This window comes from Jaculus jaculus, chromosome 13, assembly GCF_020740685.1.
Source record: "Jaculus jaculus isolate mJacJac1 chromosome 13, mJacJac1.mat.Y.cur, whole genome shotgun sequence".
Lineage (NCBI taxonomy): Eukaryota > Metazoa > Chordata > Mammalia > Rodentia > Dipodidae > Jaculus > Jaculus jaculus.
In genome coordinates this window covers 70,370,460-70,389,298 of record NC_059114.1, presented here as the reverse complement: position 1 = coordinate 70,389,298, position 18,839 = coordinate 70,370,460, and the positions used below count along the sequence as shown (strand labels likewise).

The following is an 18,839-nucleotide window of genomic DNA, read 5'->3' as shown; positions in this document are numbered from 1 at the left end:
AAAACCTGATCCTGGGCTGGAGAGATGGCTTAGCAGTTAAGATGCTTGCTGGCAAAGACAAAGGGCCCAAGTTTAATTCCCCAGTACACACCTAAGCCAGATGTACAAGGTGGCACCTGCATCTAGAGTTTGTTGCAGTGGCTAGAGACCCTTGTGTGCCCATTCTCTCTCTGTCTCTCTCAAATAAATTAATAAAGAAAATATTTTAAGACAAGAAAATTCCTTTTTTAAAAAAAGTGATCAGGCTGGAGAGATGCCTTAGCCATTAAGGTGCATGCCTGCAAAGCCTAAGGACCCTGGTTCAATTCTCCGGGTCCCACGTAAGCCAGATGCACATGGTGGCGCATGTGTCTGGAGTTCGTTTGCAGTGGCTGGAGGTCCTGGCGCACCCATTCTCTCTCTCTCTCTCTCTCTCTCTCTCTAATAAGTGAATAAATCAATCTAAAAAAAAAACACTGAACTTTTCTAGCCAGTTCAGCCATTATAATATTTATTTATATCCTTATAAAGATTGCATTCTATCCAAAATGCTTGTCATCAGATTGAGGTTATCATAATTTTTCAAATGTGTATGCTTAGTTTTTAAAGTTAGTAATTAATACTTTTTTAAAAGTTGAGTAAGGGCTGGAGAGATGGCTCAGTGATTAGAGCATTTACTTACGAAGACTCAGAACCAGGATTAAATTTCTCAGTACCCATTTAAAGCCAGATGCACAAAGGGCGCATCCATCTGGAGTTCTTTTGCAGTGGCAGGAAACCCTAGCATGCCTATTCTCTTTCTTTCTCCCCTCCCTTTTTCCTTCCCTCTCTCCTTCCCTCCATCTCTTTTTACTCTGTTTGAAAATAAATAAAACTGTTTTTTAAAAAAAGTTGCATGAATTTACATATATATGCAATAATATGTTTGATTTCCCCTTTTAAGCTTGGCCAATGTTGGAACAAATTTCTCCCTTTAAAAGTATTTTTAAAAAATTTTTAGCCAGGCATGGTAGCACTTGCCTTTAATCCTAGCACTCGGGAGGCAGAGGTAGGAGGATCGCCATGAGTTTGAGGCCACCCTGAGACCACATAGTGAATTCCAGGTCAGCCTGAGCTAGACTGAAACCCTACCTCGAAGAAAAAAATATATATATTTTTTAGTTGGGTCATAAACATTTGAAATTATATTTTGCAGAAGTTTTAGTGTGAGCATAATACTACCCATCCATTAATTATAATTTTGGAATTTAGTTGGTCATCTTAACTGAGGAAATTTACAACTTAAGAAAACCTGGAAATTTTTTTTTGTTTATTTTATTTATTTGAGAGCTACAGAAAGAGAGAGAGAGAGAGAATGGGCACGCCAGGGCTTCCAGCCACTGCAAATGAACTCCAGATGCATGAGCCCCCTTGTGCATCTGGCTAACATGGGTCCTGGGGAATCGAGCCTCGAACCGGGGTCCTTAGGCTTCACAGGCAAGCGCTTAACTGCTAAGCCATCTCTCTAGCCCTGGAAATTTTTTTTATTACAGTTTTGTGTTAGTCTTATCAAAATTTGGGGATTAAACAGTTACCATCTTTGTTGTATTTATTGATTGGATGTTTTTCTTCTTACAGAAATTAGTAAATGAAACATTCCAAAAACTCTGGTTTACTCCAACTCCACATAATGACAAAGAAGCAATGACAAGGAAAATTTTGAACATCACTGATGTGGTAAGAAGAATGGTCACAGATGTGTGGTCATTGTAAGTGCAGATCTGGTGGAAACCCCTCTCCTCTGAAGGAGGAGATGAGGTGATGAGCTGTTGGCTTAAACTTGACACTTAGTGTTGCTTCCTTAATAATTTTGGAGCTACTGAAGGACACAAGTAAGATAAGACTTGACACAGCTCAGCTTCTTGGCATTCACTGACAGAAGCATCAATAGTGAACTAGCCCTGTTTCTCTATTAAGGGGGAAGAGAAACAGCAGCCCCGGTATAGCAACTGGCAGACCCAGTACTTCCTACCTTTTTGAGAAAATACGAATGTATACTACTTTAATTTCTTTATTGCATATATGAGCTATAATTTTCTGATTCTGAATACCTTCTAATGTATTAAATATAAGAAATGTACATGATCTCCATTTTCACTGATGCCTTACCATCTAGAAGGTTAAGAAACAAATTTGTTCATTTTGGTTGTTTGAGACTCTACAGATTTTGTTCTGACAGAATGTGGGTATGTTATTTTTTTTTGTAATTCAGTAACATATTGATCTTTAATATATTGCATTAATTAATTTATTATTATTGGTTGATTGATTTTTCAAGCTTAGGATCTTCCTGTAGCCCAGGCTGAGCTGGAATTAGTCTTAGGGCTGGCCTCAGACGCACAGCAATCCTCCTACCTCAACCTTCTAAGTGCTGGGATTAATGGCATGTGCCACCACTCCTGGCTTTACTTAATACTTTTTTAAGATACTTTTGGAATAAAATTTTAAAGCAGCATACTAGGGAGATGGATCAGCAGTTAAAGGCGCTTGTATGCAGTACCTACCAGGCTGGCTTAGATTCCCCAGTGCCCATGGAAAGCCAGATGCACAAAGCAACGCATGTGTTTGGATTGCATTTACAGTCGCAGGGAACAGTGGTGCAACCTTTCTTTCTTTTCTCTCTGTTCCTCTCTCTGCCTCCATCCCCACCCTGCTATCTATTCCCCCTCCCCATTGCCACCAAGTAAATAAAGGTAAATAGTTTTAAAAATTCTGTAGCGCTAGCAAATGTTTAGGTTACAGGAAAAAAAATAGTTAGCTTTAGACCCTTAGACATAATCTTGACATTTTAAATAGCATATGTTTCGTTCTACAGAATAAACAGAATATGTGTTTTTAAATAAATTTTTAATTTTAAGTTTTGTCATCTTCCCCCTTCAGGTTGCAGCATGCAGAGACACTGGATATGACTGGTTTGAGCAACTCCTTCAAAATGTGAGTGTTGTTTTGACTTGTGATAATATAAAATTTAACAGAAAGTCAGTTCATATAGACTTCATAATTTAAAGAAAACTTCACAGTTCTTTTTTTTTTAATTTTTTTGCTTAGATTTATTTATTTATTTGAGAACGACAGACAGAGAAAGAGGCAGATAGAGAGAGAATGGGCGCACCAGGGCCTCCAGCCACTGCAAACGAACTCCAGACGCATGCACCCCATGTGCGTCTGGCTAACGTGGGTCCTGGGGAATTGAGCCTCGAACCAGGGTCCTTAGGCTTCACAGGCAAGCACTTATATACTAAGCCATCTCTCCAGCCCTTCACAGTTCTTTCTTAAATGCTTGGTTTTTAGTAGGAGTTAATTTCAGTGTTAAGGTTAATATTTCTTTTAGTTTTCTTATTTAATCAATTATATGGGTATTTTAAAAGTTTTTTTAATCTCTATCTGAAATTCTACTTCTCCTTGCTCTCAGATAATTTTTTTCTTATTCATTTCATTTAGGTAATATTCACAAGATCTATGAATAGATATAAGAATTACCTTAAATGTGTAATTACACTATTTGGCATGCTACAAAATGCATAGATCTTCCTATAGTAGTACAGAATTAAACCACAGTTAATGTCTTCTTAGTTGCATAACTGGATTTTTTTCTTGTTTTTCGTTTATTATTTTTATTTATTTGAGAGTGACAGACAGAGAAAGAGGCAGAGAGAGAGAGAGAGAGAATGGGCACTCCAGGGCCTCCAGCCACTGCAGACAAACTCTAGACGCATGCGCCCCCTTGTGCATCTGGCTAACGTGGGACCTGGGGAATTGAGCCTCAAACCAGGGTCCTTAGGCTTCACAGGCAAGCGCTTAACCGCTAAGCCATCTCTCCAGCCCATCTTCCTATGTTTTTGTTTTTTAAAAAGGAAAATTATCTCAAAAAAATTCAAGTAAAACTATTTACCTTCCAGCTTTAAAATTTATCAGCATTTTATCTGGGAAGTGTAATGGCACACTCCTTTAAATCCCAGCACTCAGATGGCAGAGGTAGAAGGATCACCATGAGTTCGAGGCCACTCTGAGACTACATAGTGAATTTGAGTTCAGCCTGGACCAGAGCGAGACCTCACCTCAAAAAAACAAACAAACAAAAAACTAAACTAAAATAGGGGGGTTGGGTAGGCTAGTATAGTTCAGTGGTACATGTACATGCAAGAAGCTCTTGATTCAATCACAAGTACCACAAAAAAGAAAAGAGCTTATGTAAATCAAAAGACATCTTAAGCCATGCCAGGTCAAAGTGGGCTAGAGCTAGGCTCTACCTCAAGAAAAAAAAAAAACTCTCTCTCTCTGCTCTACCTCAAGAAGAAAAAAAAAAACACTCTCTCTCTCTCTCTCTCTCTCTCTCTCTCTCTCACTCTCTCTTTATATATATATATATAAAAAACCTGGGCATTGGTGTGCATGCCATTAGTCCTAGGGGTGAGGTGGAAGGATCACTTGAACCCTAGCACTTGGAAGCTGAGATAGTAAGATCACATGAGTTCAAGGACAACTTGGGTTAGAGTGAGACCCTGCTTCAACAAAAACTTTAATAAAAGTAGAAAAAGGGCTAGAGAGATAGCTTAGTGGTTAAGATGCTTGCCTGCAAAGCTCAAGAAGCCAAAAGATGCAGGTTCAGTTCCCCAATACCCATATAAAGCCAGCTGCACAAAGTGATGCTTGTGTGTAGAGTTCATTTGCAATGGCTAGAGGTCCTGGTGTGCCTACACACTCTCTCTCTCTCTCTCTCTCTCTCTCTCTCTCTCTCTCTCTCTGTCCATCTCTACCTGTCTCTCTCTAAAATAAATGAATAAATAAAACATTTTTTAAAAAAGACATCCTAAAGAAAGCAAATATGTAAATTGCAAGCTAGGAAAAGATACTTAAGATTTAACCAAGAGAGGATTAATAGTGAGAATTTGCATAGCATAAATAAAATGGAACATTTGGGTTCTGAGGTGTTTAGTGTCATTATCTGCATGAGAAATAAAAATGAAGACCACATTTTACACTTTTAGATTAGCAAAACAATTATGAGGTTGGAAAATAACAAATAAGGGCTGGGTGGAAGGGAAGTTTCAGTGGATAAAAGCACCTGCTATACAAGTGTAAGAGCTTGAGCGCAGATCCCCAGAACCCACATAAAACCAGGTGAGTAACACATCTGTCTGTAATCTCAGCACACTTACAGTGACATAGGAGGTGAAGAAAGGAGAATCCCTGATAGTTCATGGGCCAGCTAACCTGGCATCCATAGCAGCAAACAACAAAGAGACCTTCTTGCTTCAAACTGTGTGGAAGGCAAGGATCCATGCCTGATGTTCTCTGACCCACCCATACTTTCACACACAGATTTTGTTTTGAAAACGTCATTGAAAAGTTCAGTTAACTAACAGCCAGGAATTGTGGTTCACCAGCTTGTGATCCCTGAAGCTTAGGCAAGAGAATCTTGAGTTCAAGGCCAACTTGGGTTAAGTGCAAGTACAGAAAGACTTTGTCTCATAAAATATGAAAGAAAAAGAAGAGACAATAAATAATGTCTTACAACATGCCAATCAGTGAGCAAGTGTTAATAGGTTGAACTCACTAATCTGAAAATCTAAAATCTGACATGCTCCAAAGTTTGAAAGGTTGGAGTGCTGACAAGACTCAAAGGTTGAAAATTGTATACTTGACCTCATGTGACAGCTAAAACTTGGAATACTAAAATTGCTTTCATTTTAATTTTTTTGTCTATTTTTATTTATTTATTTGAGAGCAACAGAGAGAGAAAGAGGCAAATAGAGAGAGAGAATGGGTGTGCCAGGGCCTCCAGTCACTGCACACAAGCTCCAGACATGTGCACCCCCTTGTGTATCTGGCTAATGTGGGTCCTGGGGAATCAAGCCTTGAACTGGGGTCCTTAGGCTTCACAGGCAAGCGCTTAACCGCTAAGCCATCTCCATCCCCTAAAATTGCTTTCAGACGAGTTGTATAAAGTATATATGAAGCATAAACAAGCTGCATATTTAAATTTGAGTCAATGCCCAGGACATCTCATTTTATTATAAGGAGATATACTCCAAAATAATGCAAAATCCAAAATATGTCTAGTTGCAAGTATTTCACATAAGGGTTATTTAGCCTGTATAGTCACTCCAAAAAATATTTTATAAAATTATCTCAAAAAGTTGAATATTTAGGGCTAGAGAAATGGTGGTTAAAGGTGCTTGCTTGCAAAGCCTAATGGCCCAGGTTTGATTCCTTAGTATCTGAGTAAAGCCATATACACAAAGTGGTACCTGTGTCTGGAGTTTGTATGCCATGGCAGGAGGCCTTCGCACACCCATATTCATTAATTCATTTATCTCTCTCTCAAATAAATAAAAATAAAGTTGAATATTCATGTAGGCTATGATCCAGCATTTCTACTCCAGTGTGTATATTGAAGAAAATTTTGTGCCTGTATGCATTGGGATGCATACATACACAGAGCGTATACTAAGTTTACATTTATATATATAATTTATCATTAATCTGAGTAAAAAAAATGGATAAATGACATGTGGTATATATGCAATGTATATATCACAGTGAAACAAAACAAAATAACAGCTATTCAGAGCAGTCTGAATTACAGTTAAGGCATGATGCTAAGTGAAAAACACGTAACAAAAGACAACAAATAAGCTAGTTGTGTTAAATTTGAACATCAAAACTACAAACAGTGGGCTGAAGAAATGGCTCAGCATTTGAGGCACTTGCCTGCAAAATCTTAACAACCCAGGTTTGATTCCCCAGGACCCATGTAAAGCAAATGCACAGGGTGTTGCATACATCTGGGGTTCATTTGCAGCAGCAAGAGGCCTTGGCATGCCCATATTTATTCATTCTCATTCTCTCTCTCCTCCCCCCCCCACCTTGCAAATAAATAAAAGTATTTTTTAAAAAACCACAAACAGCCAGTCGTGGTAGTGCACACCTTTAATCCCAGCACTCGGGAGGCAGAGGTATGAGAATTGCTGTGAGTTCGAGGCCACCCTGAGTCTACATAGTGAATTCTAGGTCAGCCTGAGCCAGACCCTACCTTGAAAAAAAAATTTAACAACAAAAAAAAAAGGCACAAACAGTATGTGTGTATATATACATATATATACATACACCTTAGACTTTTTTTTTTTAAGAAAGAGTTTGAGAATTAACATGCCAGGGCCTCAGCCACTGCAATTGAACTCCAGACACTTTCGCCACTTAGTGGACATGTAGAACCTTGCACTAGCCTCACCTTTGTGTGTCTGGCTTATGTGGGATCTGAAGATACAAACATGTGTCCTTAGGCTTCAAAGGGAAGCACCTTAACTGATAAGCCATCTCTCCAGCCTGACATCTTTTAATTGTATTGATTTCTTTATTTACTTGAGAGAATATATGGGTACTCCATGCCCTCTTGTTTCTACAGATGAGTTTGAAACACATGTGACACTTTATGGGTCTAGCTTTTATGTGATACTGGAGAATTGAACCCACACTGTCAGGCTTTATAAGCAAGCACTTTTTTGGTTTGTCATAGGTTCTCACTCTAGCCCAGGCTGACCTGGAGTCCACTCTGTAGTCTCAGGGTGGCATTGAACTCATGACCATCCTCCCACCTCTACCCACCAAGTGCTGGGATTAAAGGCATGTTCCAGTAAGCAAGTACTTTTAACCTCTGAGCCATCTCCTCGGGCCTTAGACATTTCTTCAAGCAAGGGATAATTTTTTTATTAGTAAATTAAGAACATAAGGTCAAAAAAAGGAGTGTCTTGGAGATAAATGTTCTTAGGTGGGGTTCACAGCAGATCATTATGTATAATTAATACATTTAAATTGCAGATACCAGTCAGTGGTAATAGTGTCATAAGCAAAAATTTATAATTAATTATTGTTCATGCACTTAATGTCATAGGAAAATACTAACAGGAATAAGGAAATAATTTTTTACAATACCTTAAAAAAGACCAAGCTATGGCCTGGAGAGATGGCTCAGCAGTTAAGGCACTTGTCTGCAAAGTCTTTAAAAGACCAGGCTAGCAGTTGTTATTGATAGCTGCCTAAGCAAATGAGATATGGATTGGGTCAGGAGAATTTGCTGTTCAGAGTTGAAACTTGGTAAAGTGAAGGTCTTTGGGTTTTTTGTTTGTTTGTTTGTTTTGTTTTGTTTTAATTGGAAAAGTGCACAATATGTATATTATGTTACAGTTTACTATCAGTTTTTTTAATTACTCATGCATCTTATATTAAAAGCTTAAACTCATTCCATACAATACTAGCCACATACATTTTTTTAAATTTGAATTTAAATGTTTAATTAACTTTAGTTCTTCAGTCAGTCATACTTGTACATTTCCAGAATTTCACAACTGCTAGTGACTCATGGCAACTATGTTGAACATCAAAGACATAGAACACATTTATGCTACTGCAGAAAATTATAACTAATAGTGCTTGAGTTCTTCACAGAAATCATATAAATTCTGATTCCTGGGGCTGGGGAGAAGGCTCAGCAGGTAAAGATGCTTGCTTGCAAAGCCTGCCTACCTGGGTTCAATTCCCCAGCCACCCACATAAAGTCCAACACAAAAGTGGTGCAGTCTTCTGCCATTCTCTTTCCAGTGGCAAGAGGCTCTGGTGCATCCATACACAAACATGCAAATAAATAAATACATTTTTTAAAATTTGATTCCTTTAATAACCCCTGGAAATATTTTAGCTAATTGTTATTGGCAAAACAAATAAAAGGTAACTTTTCCTTGACCTATGATTATGAAAGATTAAATTCATTTGACATTTTGGCTGTGGTTAGACTGATTTTTGTCTCATCACTAATCATAACAATTTCTCGGTATTGTTTATTAATGCTTTGGCAAAGGATAACATGAAATTTACCATTATAATTGCAAAGTGTGTGGTATAATTCAGCCATATAGTGAGTGAAACTCTTTGGTTTGGTTTGAAAAGAGAAAAAAGGAAAGTCAGCTTTCCTCTCTTTCTCATGTCCACCTTAGGTCATGCACACAGCAGTTTAAATACATCATACTAAAATTGTTGAATTTGCAAATTCCTGACTTATAAGATGCTTTTAAGCACATCATATATTTTTGTTTATTAGCACTTCCATATTAAATTGTTAACAAATTGGAAGATACTGTTTATGGACATGTTTAATGAATTTATTTATATTATTATTGCCTAATGAATAATCATACTGGGTTTTTTTCTATATATACATATATAGTTATTGAAGTCAGAAGAGGATTCCTCATATAAGCCTGTGAAGAAAGCTTGTACTCAACTTGTTGATAACCTAGTTGAGCACATTCTTAAATATGAGGAATCTCTAGCTGGTAAGACATTTTATATATCAGTCCTTAAGTTACTTTTGCAAGATTTTTAAGTATGTTAGGCACTTTTCTCATATTTCCCTCTGGCTCTGCTTGTCTAATCAATTGCTTCAGTCTTAAGAGTAGTTTTGCTTTCCTGTCATAAATACCATCTGATGTTCTGGAGTATTTTGTGAGGGCAGACTGATGGTCTAGGTCTGACAGTATAACAAAAGCGTAACCCTCACCTCTTGTAAGTATCTTTCAGCGTCTCATAGACATTTAGGTGTTCTGTTAAACATGGATAAGGTTAAGAAAGTCCAGAGCCCAGTATGTTCTTAGCTAATAACATTCAGCAAAAGGTGTTATTTAAATTATATAAAATTTGAAGCTGGGCGTAGTTGCACATGCCTTTAATCCCAGCACTCAGGAGGCAGCAGTAGGAGGATCATGAGAGTTTGAGGTCAGCCTGAGCTAGATTGAGACCCTACTGTGAAAGAACCAAAAAAGCTTTCTCTCAAAATGAATTTGTTCAAGATTTATACTACAATCCTGACATTTATTTGTAATTGCTATACAAACTTTTCTTAATCTTGAGCTAGAAATCTTTTAAAACGCGAAGTGTAAATAAAGTACTTAATATTTTATATTATCTGTCATTGTCTACCAGTCACAAGTCTAAAATTTCCTGTCAGTTTTAAATAATTTGAAAGACTGACATGACTTCCCATCACCTAGTGCACATTCATGAGACGCAACTGCCAGCCTTGGTCATTCTCTGATACAGGTACCATTTATGGCACTCAAGGAAATTACTGATCTTTTTAATTCTCATAAAGAGTGTTCCATTACTTTTTTTCTCATTTTCCAATTTCCTTTTTCTTTTTATCCTTTTGTCTTGGTTTTCATGTTTTTCCCCATCCTGGACTTCACCATACTTTTTAACTTGAGTCCTCATAGTATGGAATTAATTCCTCATAGTATGGAATTACCTCTCATAGTAAAACCCCTTTGCCTTTCTCTTCAGTATATGTGAGTTCTATGACAAAATGAAATGCAGATGTTCTATTACTAATCCATTTTATTAAGGCATAAAGGCATATCTATCAGGAGATAATAGTGAGTAAAATAACTAATATTATGTCTACTTTCCACTGCTCTTTCATATTTCAGTGTCTTATTTTTCTTTGTTTTTCCAGACTCTGACAATAAAGGTGTGAACTCTGGAAGATTGGTAGCTTGCATAACCACTTTATTCTTATTCAGCAAAATAAGACCCCAGCTCATGGTTAAACATGCCATGACTATGCAGCCATACCTTACCACTAAATGTAGTGTAAGTACAGAGCTATCTTATTTTTCTGTCTTACGTAAAACATCTTAGTATTTTAAATTTAGTATTTATATATGGTGACCACATTTTCATTGACAGATCAACTGTGTTTCCAATTCAAATATATGTTCAAACATATATAGCAAGTTATCTAAATGCATCAGTTTTCTGATGTATTATAAACAAAATTCAGATTCCATTTCTTTGTTAGCTCTTAAGTCACAGTGATTGCTTAGTAAGTGTTAAAATTCAGCCCTCAAAAGTGAATGAAGCAGAGTTCCTGACTGTGGGTTCTGAATTTGCTTTTCATTTGTTTAAATTTCATCATAGAGCAGTATACTGAATATGGAAATCAAATATCATATTGGAATTATTAATGTATTAACAGATGCTATTAGATTTTCCTAAAATAAAATGAAAATTAAAACATTGCATGAAATAATACTGCAAATCAAATGAGATTTTACAATAATATGTGTGGCAGGATATAATGTGATGGGATACTTTACAAGTCTAAATGTTTTCAAAGGATCTAACTTTTTTTTTTTTTTTTTGAGGTAGGGTCTCACTGTAGCTCAGGCTGACCCAGAATTCACTCGGTAGTCCCAGGGTGGCCTTGAACTCATGCCAATCCTCCTACCTCTGCCTCCCAAGTGCTGGGATGAGGTGTGCGCCACCATGCCTGGCTGGATCCAACTTTAATAGTTTCCTTTTCTAATTTTGTTTTTCTATTACAAGGGTTTTTAGTTTGTGTGTGTTTGGAGCTTCTTGCTTGTTTTGTTTTCCCTAATGTATAAGTTCTTGGTAAAGACCTGAGGACTTCCTGAGAAAATTTTAAGGGCCAAGGAGAGTAGTAGAACGTAAGAAATAAATGTGGAAAAAGAATAATACTAATTCCATCTTGAGGGCTTATATTAGATCCAAAACAAATGGATTCAATGTCACCTATGATAGCTCCTACTTGTTAAAACACAGTCATCAGGGACTCTAAAGAACTCTTACATTGACAAGCTGGGCATGGTAGCATAGCACTTAGGAGGCAGAGGTAGGAGGATTGCCTCGAGTTCAAGGCCACCCTGAGACTACGTAGTGAATTCCAGCTCAGCCTGGGCTAGAGCGAGATCCTACCTCAAAAAACCAAAACGAGAAATCTTCAATTGAGTATTTGATTTACTAGTCAACTACTAGTAATCCTCATTTTAATGATGAGAAAACTGAAGCTAAGAGAATGTAAATAACTGTGGAGTCTGATTATAAAGTATAATCCTAAACATAATACTATTGAGATATACTTAACTACTGCTGCAGTTAGGTTGTTGGAACAAGCTTTTTGTTGTTCTTTGTATTTTGTTTGGGGGTACAGCTTGGGGTTATGATTTTGAACAGATTGCTGATGGGTATGATTTATAACCTTTTATTTGCTCTCTTGGCCAATAAAACAGGTTTAAAGGAATAATACATTGTAGCTTCACATTCCATAACTTCCAAGCTTAACCATCTTTCATGAGCCATTGGTCTTGTTTTCAGTGAATTTAATATTAGTGTCATCTGTCCATTTTTCTTTGAATTATGTACCTTTCACACTTTGAAAATTTTTCAAATATTGTAGATACTCAAATACCTTACATATATTCATCTCAAATGTCTCTTATATTATATTTTGCTGGGGGGGTTATATCATAGTATCTATCAGGCTTCATATATTTATTTGTAATTTTAAGGCATTTCCTTACCTGACATTGTTTTAAACAAGTTCCAGAAAAAGCTACTACTTTTTTTTTTTTTTTAATAAAAATAAATGTGAGGGCTGGAAAGATGGCTTAGCGGTTAAGCACTTGCCTGTGAAGCCTAAGAACCCCGGTTCAAAGCTCAACTCCCCAGGACCCACGTTAGCCAGATGCACAAGGGGCGCACACGTCTGGAGTTCATTTGCAGTGGCTGGAGGCCGTGGCGCACCCATTCTCTCTGTCTCTCTCTCTGCCTCTTTCTCACTCTGTCTGTTTCTCTCAAATAAATAAATAAACAAAAACAATTTTAAAAAAAATAAATGTGAGCAATTGTTCTGAGATGAATTTATCTTATCTACTACAGACCCTTTTGTCCCCAGGCCCACTTTCACTTAAGGGGATTGTGGACATGAGGTGAAGAAATAATGGTACTTGTATATTATTTAGAAAGATATATTCATCTTTCATTTTTCAAACTTCATGTGGAGGTCTTAGGAGAATCCTGAAAGGAAAATTGAATGTGATATAGGAAAGTTTGTAGCTGGTAAAATAATAAGCTCAGGAAGTCCAAGATGAAGGGATGGGGAGATGGTTCAATAAGTAAAAAGTGACTGCTGTGCGAGCCTGATAACCTCCGTTTGAAATCCCAGGACCCATGTAGCAAGTCCAAAATGAATGCCAATAATTTTTGCTTTGCTGGACTAAAAATATACATAGAAAATCTCCTATCCCCTAAAAATGATAGTAGCAAGTGGTGGCTCACACCTTTAATCCCAGCACTTGGGGGGCAGAGGTAGGAGGATTGCCTGAAACAACATAGTGAATTCCAGATCAGCCTGAGCTAGAGTGAGACCCTACCTCGAAAAACCAAAAAAAAAAAAAAAAAAGAAAAGAAAAAAGAAAAAAAAGATAGTTAGCAGCTTTGTTGCTTTTAGAAAGGGAAAAAACTTTATTATAAAATGTTTAGTGCTTATATTTTTTTCTTATGTCTCACCAATTTTGTTTAATGTGCTCAATAGTTTTTGTTTAGTTGAAGAAAAATATGTTTAAAATTCAGAATAAGAAGTGAGAAAACTATATATCCTAATTCTGGTTTTATACATTTTGTTTGTTTTGAGGTAGGGTCTCACTCAAGCCCAGGCTGGCCTGGAATTCACTATGTTGTCTCAGGCTGGCCTCGAACTCACAACAATCCTCCTACCTCAGGTTCCTGAGTGCTAGTATTAAAGGCATGCACAGGGCTGGATAGATGGTTAAGTTGCTTGTCTACAAAGTCTAAGGACCCAGGATCAATTCCTCAGTACCTACATAAAGCCAGATGTATAAAGTGGTGTATGCTTCTGGAGTTCATTTGCAGTGACTAGAAACCCTGGCACACAACCACACATGCTCTCTCACCCGCCCGTGCTTGCTTGCTCGCTCTCTCTTTTTCTCTCTTTCTCTATACCTCTTTCTCAGTCAAATACATAAAGTATTACAAATAGTGTACCCTTCCATAGCTCAGTTGGCAGAGTGGAGGACTATAGACTGAACACACAAATATTTTAATGGCATGCTCACCACACCCAGCCATTTTTATTTATAATTAAAAAAAAAAAAAAGCTTGACATGGGTTTTCTCAACCTCCATACTATTGACAGGGCTGGATAATTCTGTTGTGCAGAACTATTTGTAGGGTGTTTAGCAGCATCTTTGGTCTTTCTGCAGTAGATAACAGCTGTACTCTTCACAGCTCCCAATGTAACAACCAAAAATACCTCCAAATGCTGCCAAATACTCCTCGATAGGTAGTGGAGGGCAAACTCATCACCAGTTCAGGCTGTGTTAGAATTCATCAGTCTAGCTAGTCTAGTCTAGTGGTGGTGCATGCCTTCAATCCCAGCACTAGGGAGGCAGGGGGAAGAGGATCACCATGAGTTCAAGGCCATCTAAAAAATAACTACTCTTAGGGCAAGGCCCTGGGTTCAGTGCATGACACTGAAAAGAAAAATTGAAAAATCAATTCCATTTACTTTAGAGTAGTGGCATTTAAAGTAATGGTGTGTGATAGGAAGTGTGTGCCAGAATGTAAACCAGTACAATGGGGGGGGGGGTGAACTGTTGGGGCTGGAGAGATGGCTTAGCAGTTAAAGCACTTGCCTGCAAAACCTAAGGACCCAGGTTTGATTCCCCAGTACCCATGTAAACCAGATGCACATGGTGGAGTCTGTGTCTGGAGTTCATTTGGAGTGGCTGTTTTGCGCTCACTTGCTCCCGCGCTCTCTCTCTCTCTCTGTCTCTCTCTCTCATAGAAATAAAAATAAAAGAAAAAAATACTCTTAAAAACAGTACCCCACTCTTTGTAAAATATTTAAAATATGTACAGTATTTAAATATTGTGTTTAGAGTTGACGTGTGTTTCACTTTAGGGAAACAAAAACTAGCATTGTGATTAAGTGACAACCCCCTCCTCCCCCCCCCCCCCCCCGCAGAAGGTTACTTGGTAAATTATTGGTAGGACCAGAATCCAGAAGTACAATATTCTCTCGTGTACTCTTCCTTCCTTTAAGAAAAGCTCTTTCCAAGCTGGGTGTCATGACATATACCTTTAAACCTAGCACTCAGAAGACAGAATTAGGAGGATCACTGTGAGTTTGAGGCCAGCCTGGGACTACAGAGTGAATTCCAGGTCAGCTTAGGCTAGAATGAGACCCTACCTCAAGAAAAAGCTTTTCTTTAGTATTTCCTTTATAATATTAAACTGTAATTTTACACACATAATGCTCCAACCATATTTCCAAATACATGAAGCTATTGGCAGTTTCTTCAGGTTTTGGGTATTTATATAATGTGTTAATTTCTTATCATAGACGCAGAATGATTTCATGGTTATCTGCAATGTTGCAAAAATTCTCGAGCTAGTAGTACCACTGATGGAACATCCAAGTGAAACTTTCCTTGCCACCATTGAAGAAGATCTAATGAAGCTTATCATCAAATATGGCATGACTGTAAGCAGTTGACCATCTTTGTATTGAGTGGTATATAATTCACAAATGATGACTTGTAAAACATTACTACATGTCAGATTTAAGTTCCAGTGTATTTTAGTGTTATTTTAAAACAAATATGTAATAAGGAAAAACTTTCGTAGTATATTTTAATTGTGTTGTCAATTTTTTTGAAAGAGTAACGTTTTCTCTATCTTTTAGGTAGTACAACATTGTGTAAGCTGTCTTGGGGCTGTTGTAAATAAAGTAACACAAAATTTTAAATTTGTGTGGGCCTGTTTCAATAGATACTATGGTAAGTTCAGTACCTGGGCTCTATAATCCCTTGCTAAATTTGTCATGTATGTCTGGCTTGTTAGTATACCTCATAAAGGGCAGTAAAATAATAAGTATAGCCCCTCACTGTCTACAATCAAACAATATTTGTGTATTCTTTTTTAAGTTTTCTGTTTATTTCTTTATAAATGAAGGCTGATAAATTTTTTCCTATAGTATAAAGTAGAATTTAAATCTTTTACCTTACGTTATCTTAGTTCTAAGGAATACACCCATAATGCTAGACATATGTAATACTTAGAACCAATAGTACAATTTATTTAGTTGTAATCATTTGGGCTGACTGACTGAACATAATTTAAGGATAAAGGGTTCATTGTAAATTAAAAGTACTTATCTTTCTTAGGTGCCATTTCAAAATTAAAAAGCCAGCACCAAGAGGACCCAAACAACACTTCACTTCTGACCAATAAGCCAGCCCTTCTCAGGTCCCTCTTCACCGTTGGAGCACTCTGTCGGCATTTTGATTTTGATTTGGAAGATTTTAAAGGCAGCAGTAAGGTAAATGTTGAAACATGACCTCCGCTATTAAAAGCACAGTCCTGTGTGGCCCTGTGCTAAGAATCATGGGAGCAGTCTAGAAAGAAGGCAGCATCAGAGTAGTATGGTTTAATGAGAACTGTGAAAATAGTGCTAATCAGAATGTGTCTCTAGATTTGCTATTGATCCATGAATTGTTTCTTACTAGTCTATGACAAGATCAGAAGTTTCCACTGCAGACTAATTATATCAGTTCTTTAACAATAGTCATAATTTAGGCTTTTTTTTTTTTTATTTATTTAAGAGAGAGAGAGAATGGGTACCCCAGAACCTCCAGCCACTGCAAATGAACTCTAGATGCATGTGCCACCTTGTGCATCTGGCTTTACATGGATACTGAGGAATCTAACCTGGGTCCTTTGGCTTTGCAGGAAGTGCCTTAACTCCTAAGCCATCTCTCAGCCCCAGCAGTTCACTTTTCCCCTCTATTGTATTAGTTTACATTCTGGCACACACTTCTTATCATAAACCATTACTTTAAATGCCACTATTCTAAAATAAATGGAATTGTTGAGTTTTCAGTTCTTGTTTTAATGTTATGCAATCAACCCAGGGCCTTGTACTTTGCTAGGCATGTGCTCTGCCAATAAGCTACATCTCTAGCATAATTAATTTTTAATGTTTTCATATGAAAATTATTTTAGGCATTATTTCCATAATAATTAAAACTTTGGCTTGGCATGGTGGCACATGCCTTTAATCCCAGGTAAGGAGGCTGAGGTAGAAACTCACCGTGAGTTTGAGGCCAGCCTGTGACTACTTAGTTAATTCCAGATCAGCCTGGGTTAGAGCAAGAACCCCTACCTTTAAAAAAAGAATTTAGGCTGAAGTAGGATTGCTGTGATTTCGAGAGGCCAGCTTGAGACCAAATCTAGGTCAGCCTGGGCTTAGAGCAAGACCGTACCTTGGGGGAAGAGGGGGAAAAAGGATCATTTCCTCAACTGAGTAGTCTTAAATGCCTTTCCTGTGTCTTTCCTCCCCTTAGGTTAACATAAAGGACAAAGTACTTGAACTGTTGATGTACTTCACAAAACATTCAGATGAGGAAGTACAAACAAAAGCCATCATTGGTCTAGGTAAGTTAAATCTAAATTTCTGTATAGTTTTTAGGTCTTTCAGGGCTAGAGTAAACTTAACTATTGTGAGTCTAAATTGTTGATTTATTTAGATTTATTTCTATCGGCAGTGGATCTAGTGGGTAAAATAAAGAACTGGAATCTAGAACACCTGGATTCCATTCCTACCTTACCTGTGACTCTCCTGAGTAAGCTTGTTCAAGCCACTTAACTTCTTCAGTAGTTTCTTCATTAGTTTAAAAAAAAAACAGTACTTTCTCCTACTCCTATAGTTATCTTAATAACAGTCATTGAAGCACTTAATAAATGATGCCAAAAAAGTTTGCATTTAAATGTTCTTTAGTTTAAATATATTTTTTTATTTTTACTTATTTTGAGAGAGAGAGAGAATGGGCTCACCAGGGCTCTAGCCACTGCAAATGAACTCCAGATGCATGTGCCACCTTGCACATCTGGCTTACATGGGTCCTGTGGATTCAAACCTGGGTCCTTTGTCTTCACAGGCAAGCACTTAGCCGCTAAGCCATCTCCCCAAGCCTAAATGTTCTTTTTTTAATGCAAAATTTTGCCATTCATGTATCTGCCACTTCAGGTTAAAACGGTAGGCAGTATACAGACTTTTACTTATATAGAAGCACTTGGTAGCCAACCAAAAAGAATAGTTTACATAATAGATCTGTTCCATTTACTCTAGAAGCATTAGTGTAATAAAAACATACTTTGCAAACAGATTGAAGATGATTAGCTGGAAGGGATTAGAGTATAGGGAACTAGAAAGTACCTGCAATAAATTCTTTAAAAAAAAAATTCTAGCTGGGCGTAGTGGCAGAGGTAGGAGGATCACCATGAGTTCAAGGCCACCCTGAGATTACATAGTGAGTTCCAGGTCAGCCTGAGCTAGAGTGAGACCCTACCTCAAAAAAATAAAAAAAATAAAAAATTCTAAAACTCCTATACCTTCAGCATATAATGCCTTTTTTGTAATTATTCAAAACAAGAGCAGTATGTCCTATTTGGGGGTTTTGTTATTGCTTTTTTTGTGCAAACAAATGTCAACATGTCCAATAAAGTCATTTGGAAATATTTTGGTAGCATTGTCAAGGTGTAAAATTTAGTATTCACAGATGATCATCGATAGTCTTTCAACAAAAGTGAGAAATAAAGATTCTGAGTTACTCAAACCATATTACATCATGTTGATGATGTCTATAAATATTTAAATATTATGAACTTATTCCTCCTCCATTCCTTTCAAAAAAAATGCTTATAATAAAATGCAGACACTATTTACTAGGGAGTCATATTAGTAAAAAATTGTTAAGCCAAGATATAACATTAGATATTCAGTTTGGGTGTAATTTTTATGAAGTGGCAAGACCATTTGTGTTACAGCTAATTCAGACAAGAAATAAGTGAAGTTTTTTTTTTTTTAAGTGAAGTTTTAAGGAAGTACCACTATAGAACAGTTAATAAAGATATTTTGCCTGACCCATGGTTATTCTGTGTGAACT

General features: G+C 37.1%; 1 protein-coding gene across 1 annotated transcript in view; it reads left to right on the top strand.

Moving 5' to 3' along the window:
- The window catches only part of Nipbl (NIPBL cohesin loading factor), a 175,198-nt gene that overhangs the window by 142,979 nt on the left and 13,380 nt on the right, over positions 1–18,839 (top strand). The window contains exons 31-38 of the mRNA XM_045132157.1: positions 1,597–1,695; positions 2,899–2,952; positions 9,242–9,350; positions 10,526–10,662; positions 15,236–15,376; positions 15,578–15,671; positions 16,059–16,213; positions 17,238–17,328. Coding sequence (XP_044988092.1) covers positions 1,597–1,695; positions 2,899–2,952; positions 9,242–9,350; positions 10,526–10,662; positions 15,236–15,376; positions 15,578–15,671; positions 16,059–16,213; positions 17,238–17,328 — 880 coding nt within the window. The remainder of the gene's footprint in view (positions 1–1,596; positions 1,696–2,898; positions 2,953–9,241; positions 9,351–10,525; positions 10,663–15,235; positions 15,377–15,577; positions 15,672–16,058; positions 16,214–17,237; positions 17,329–18,839) is intronic.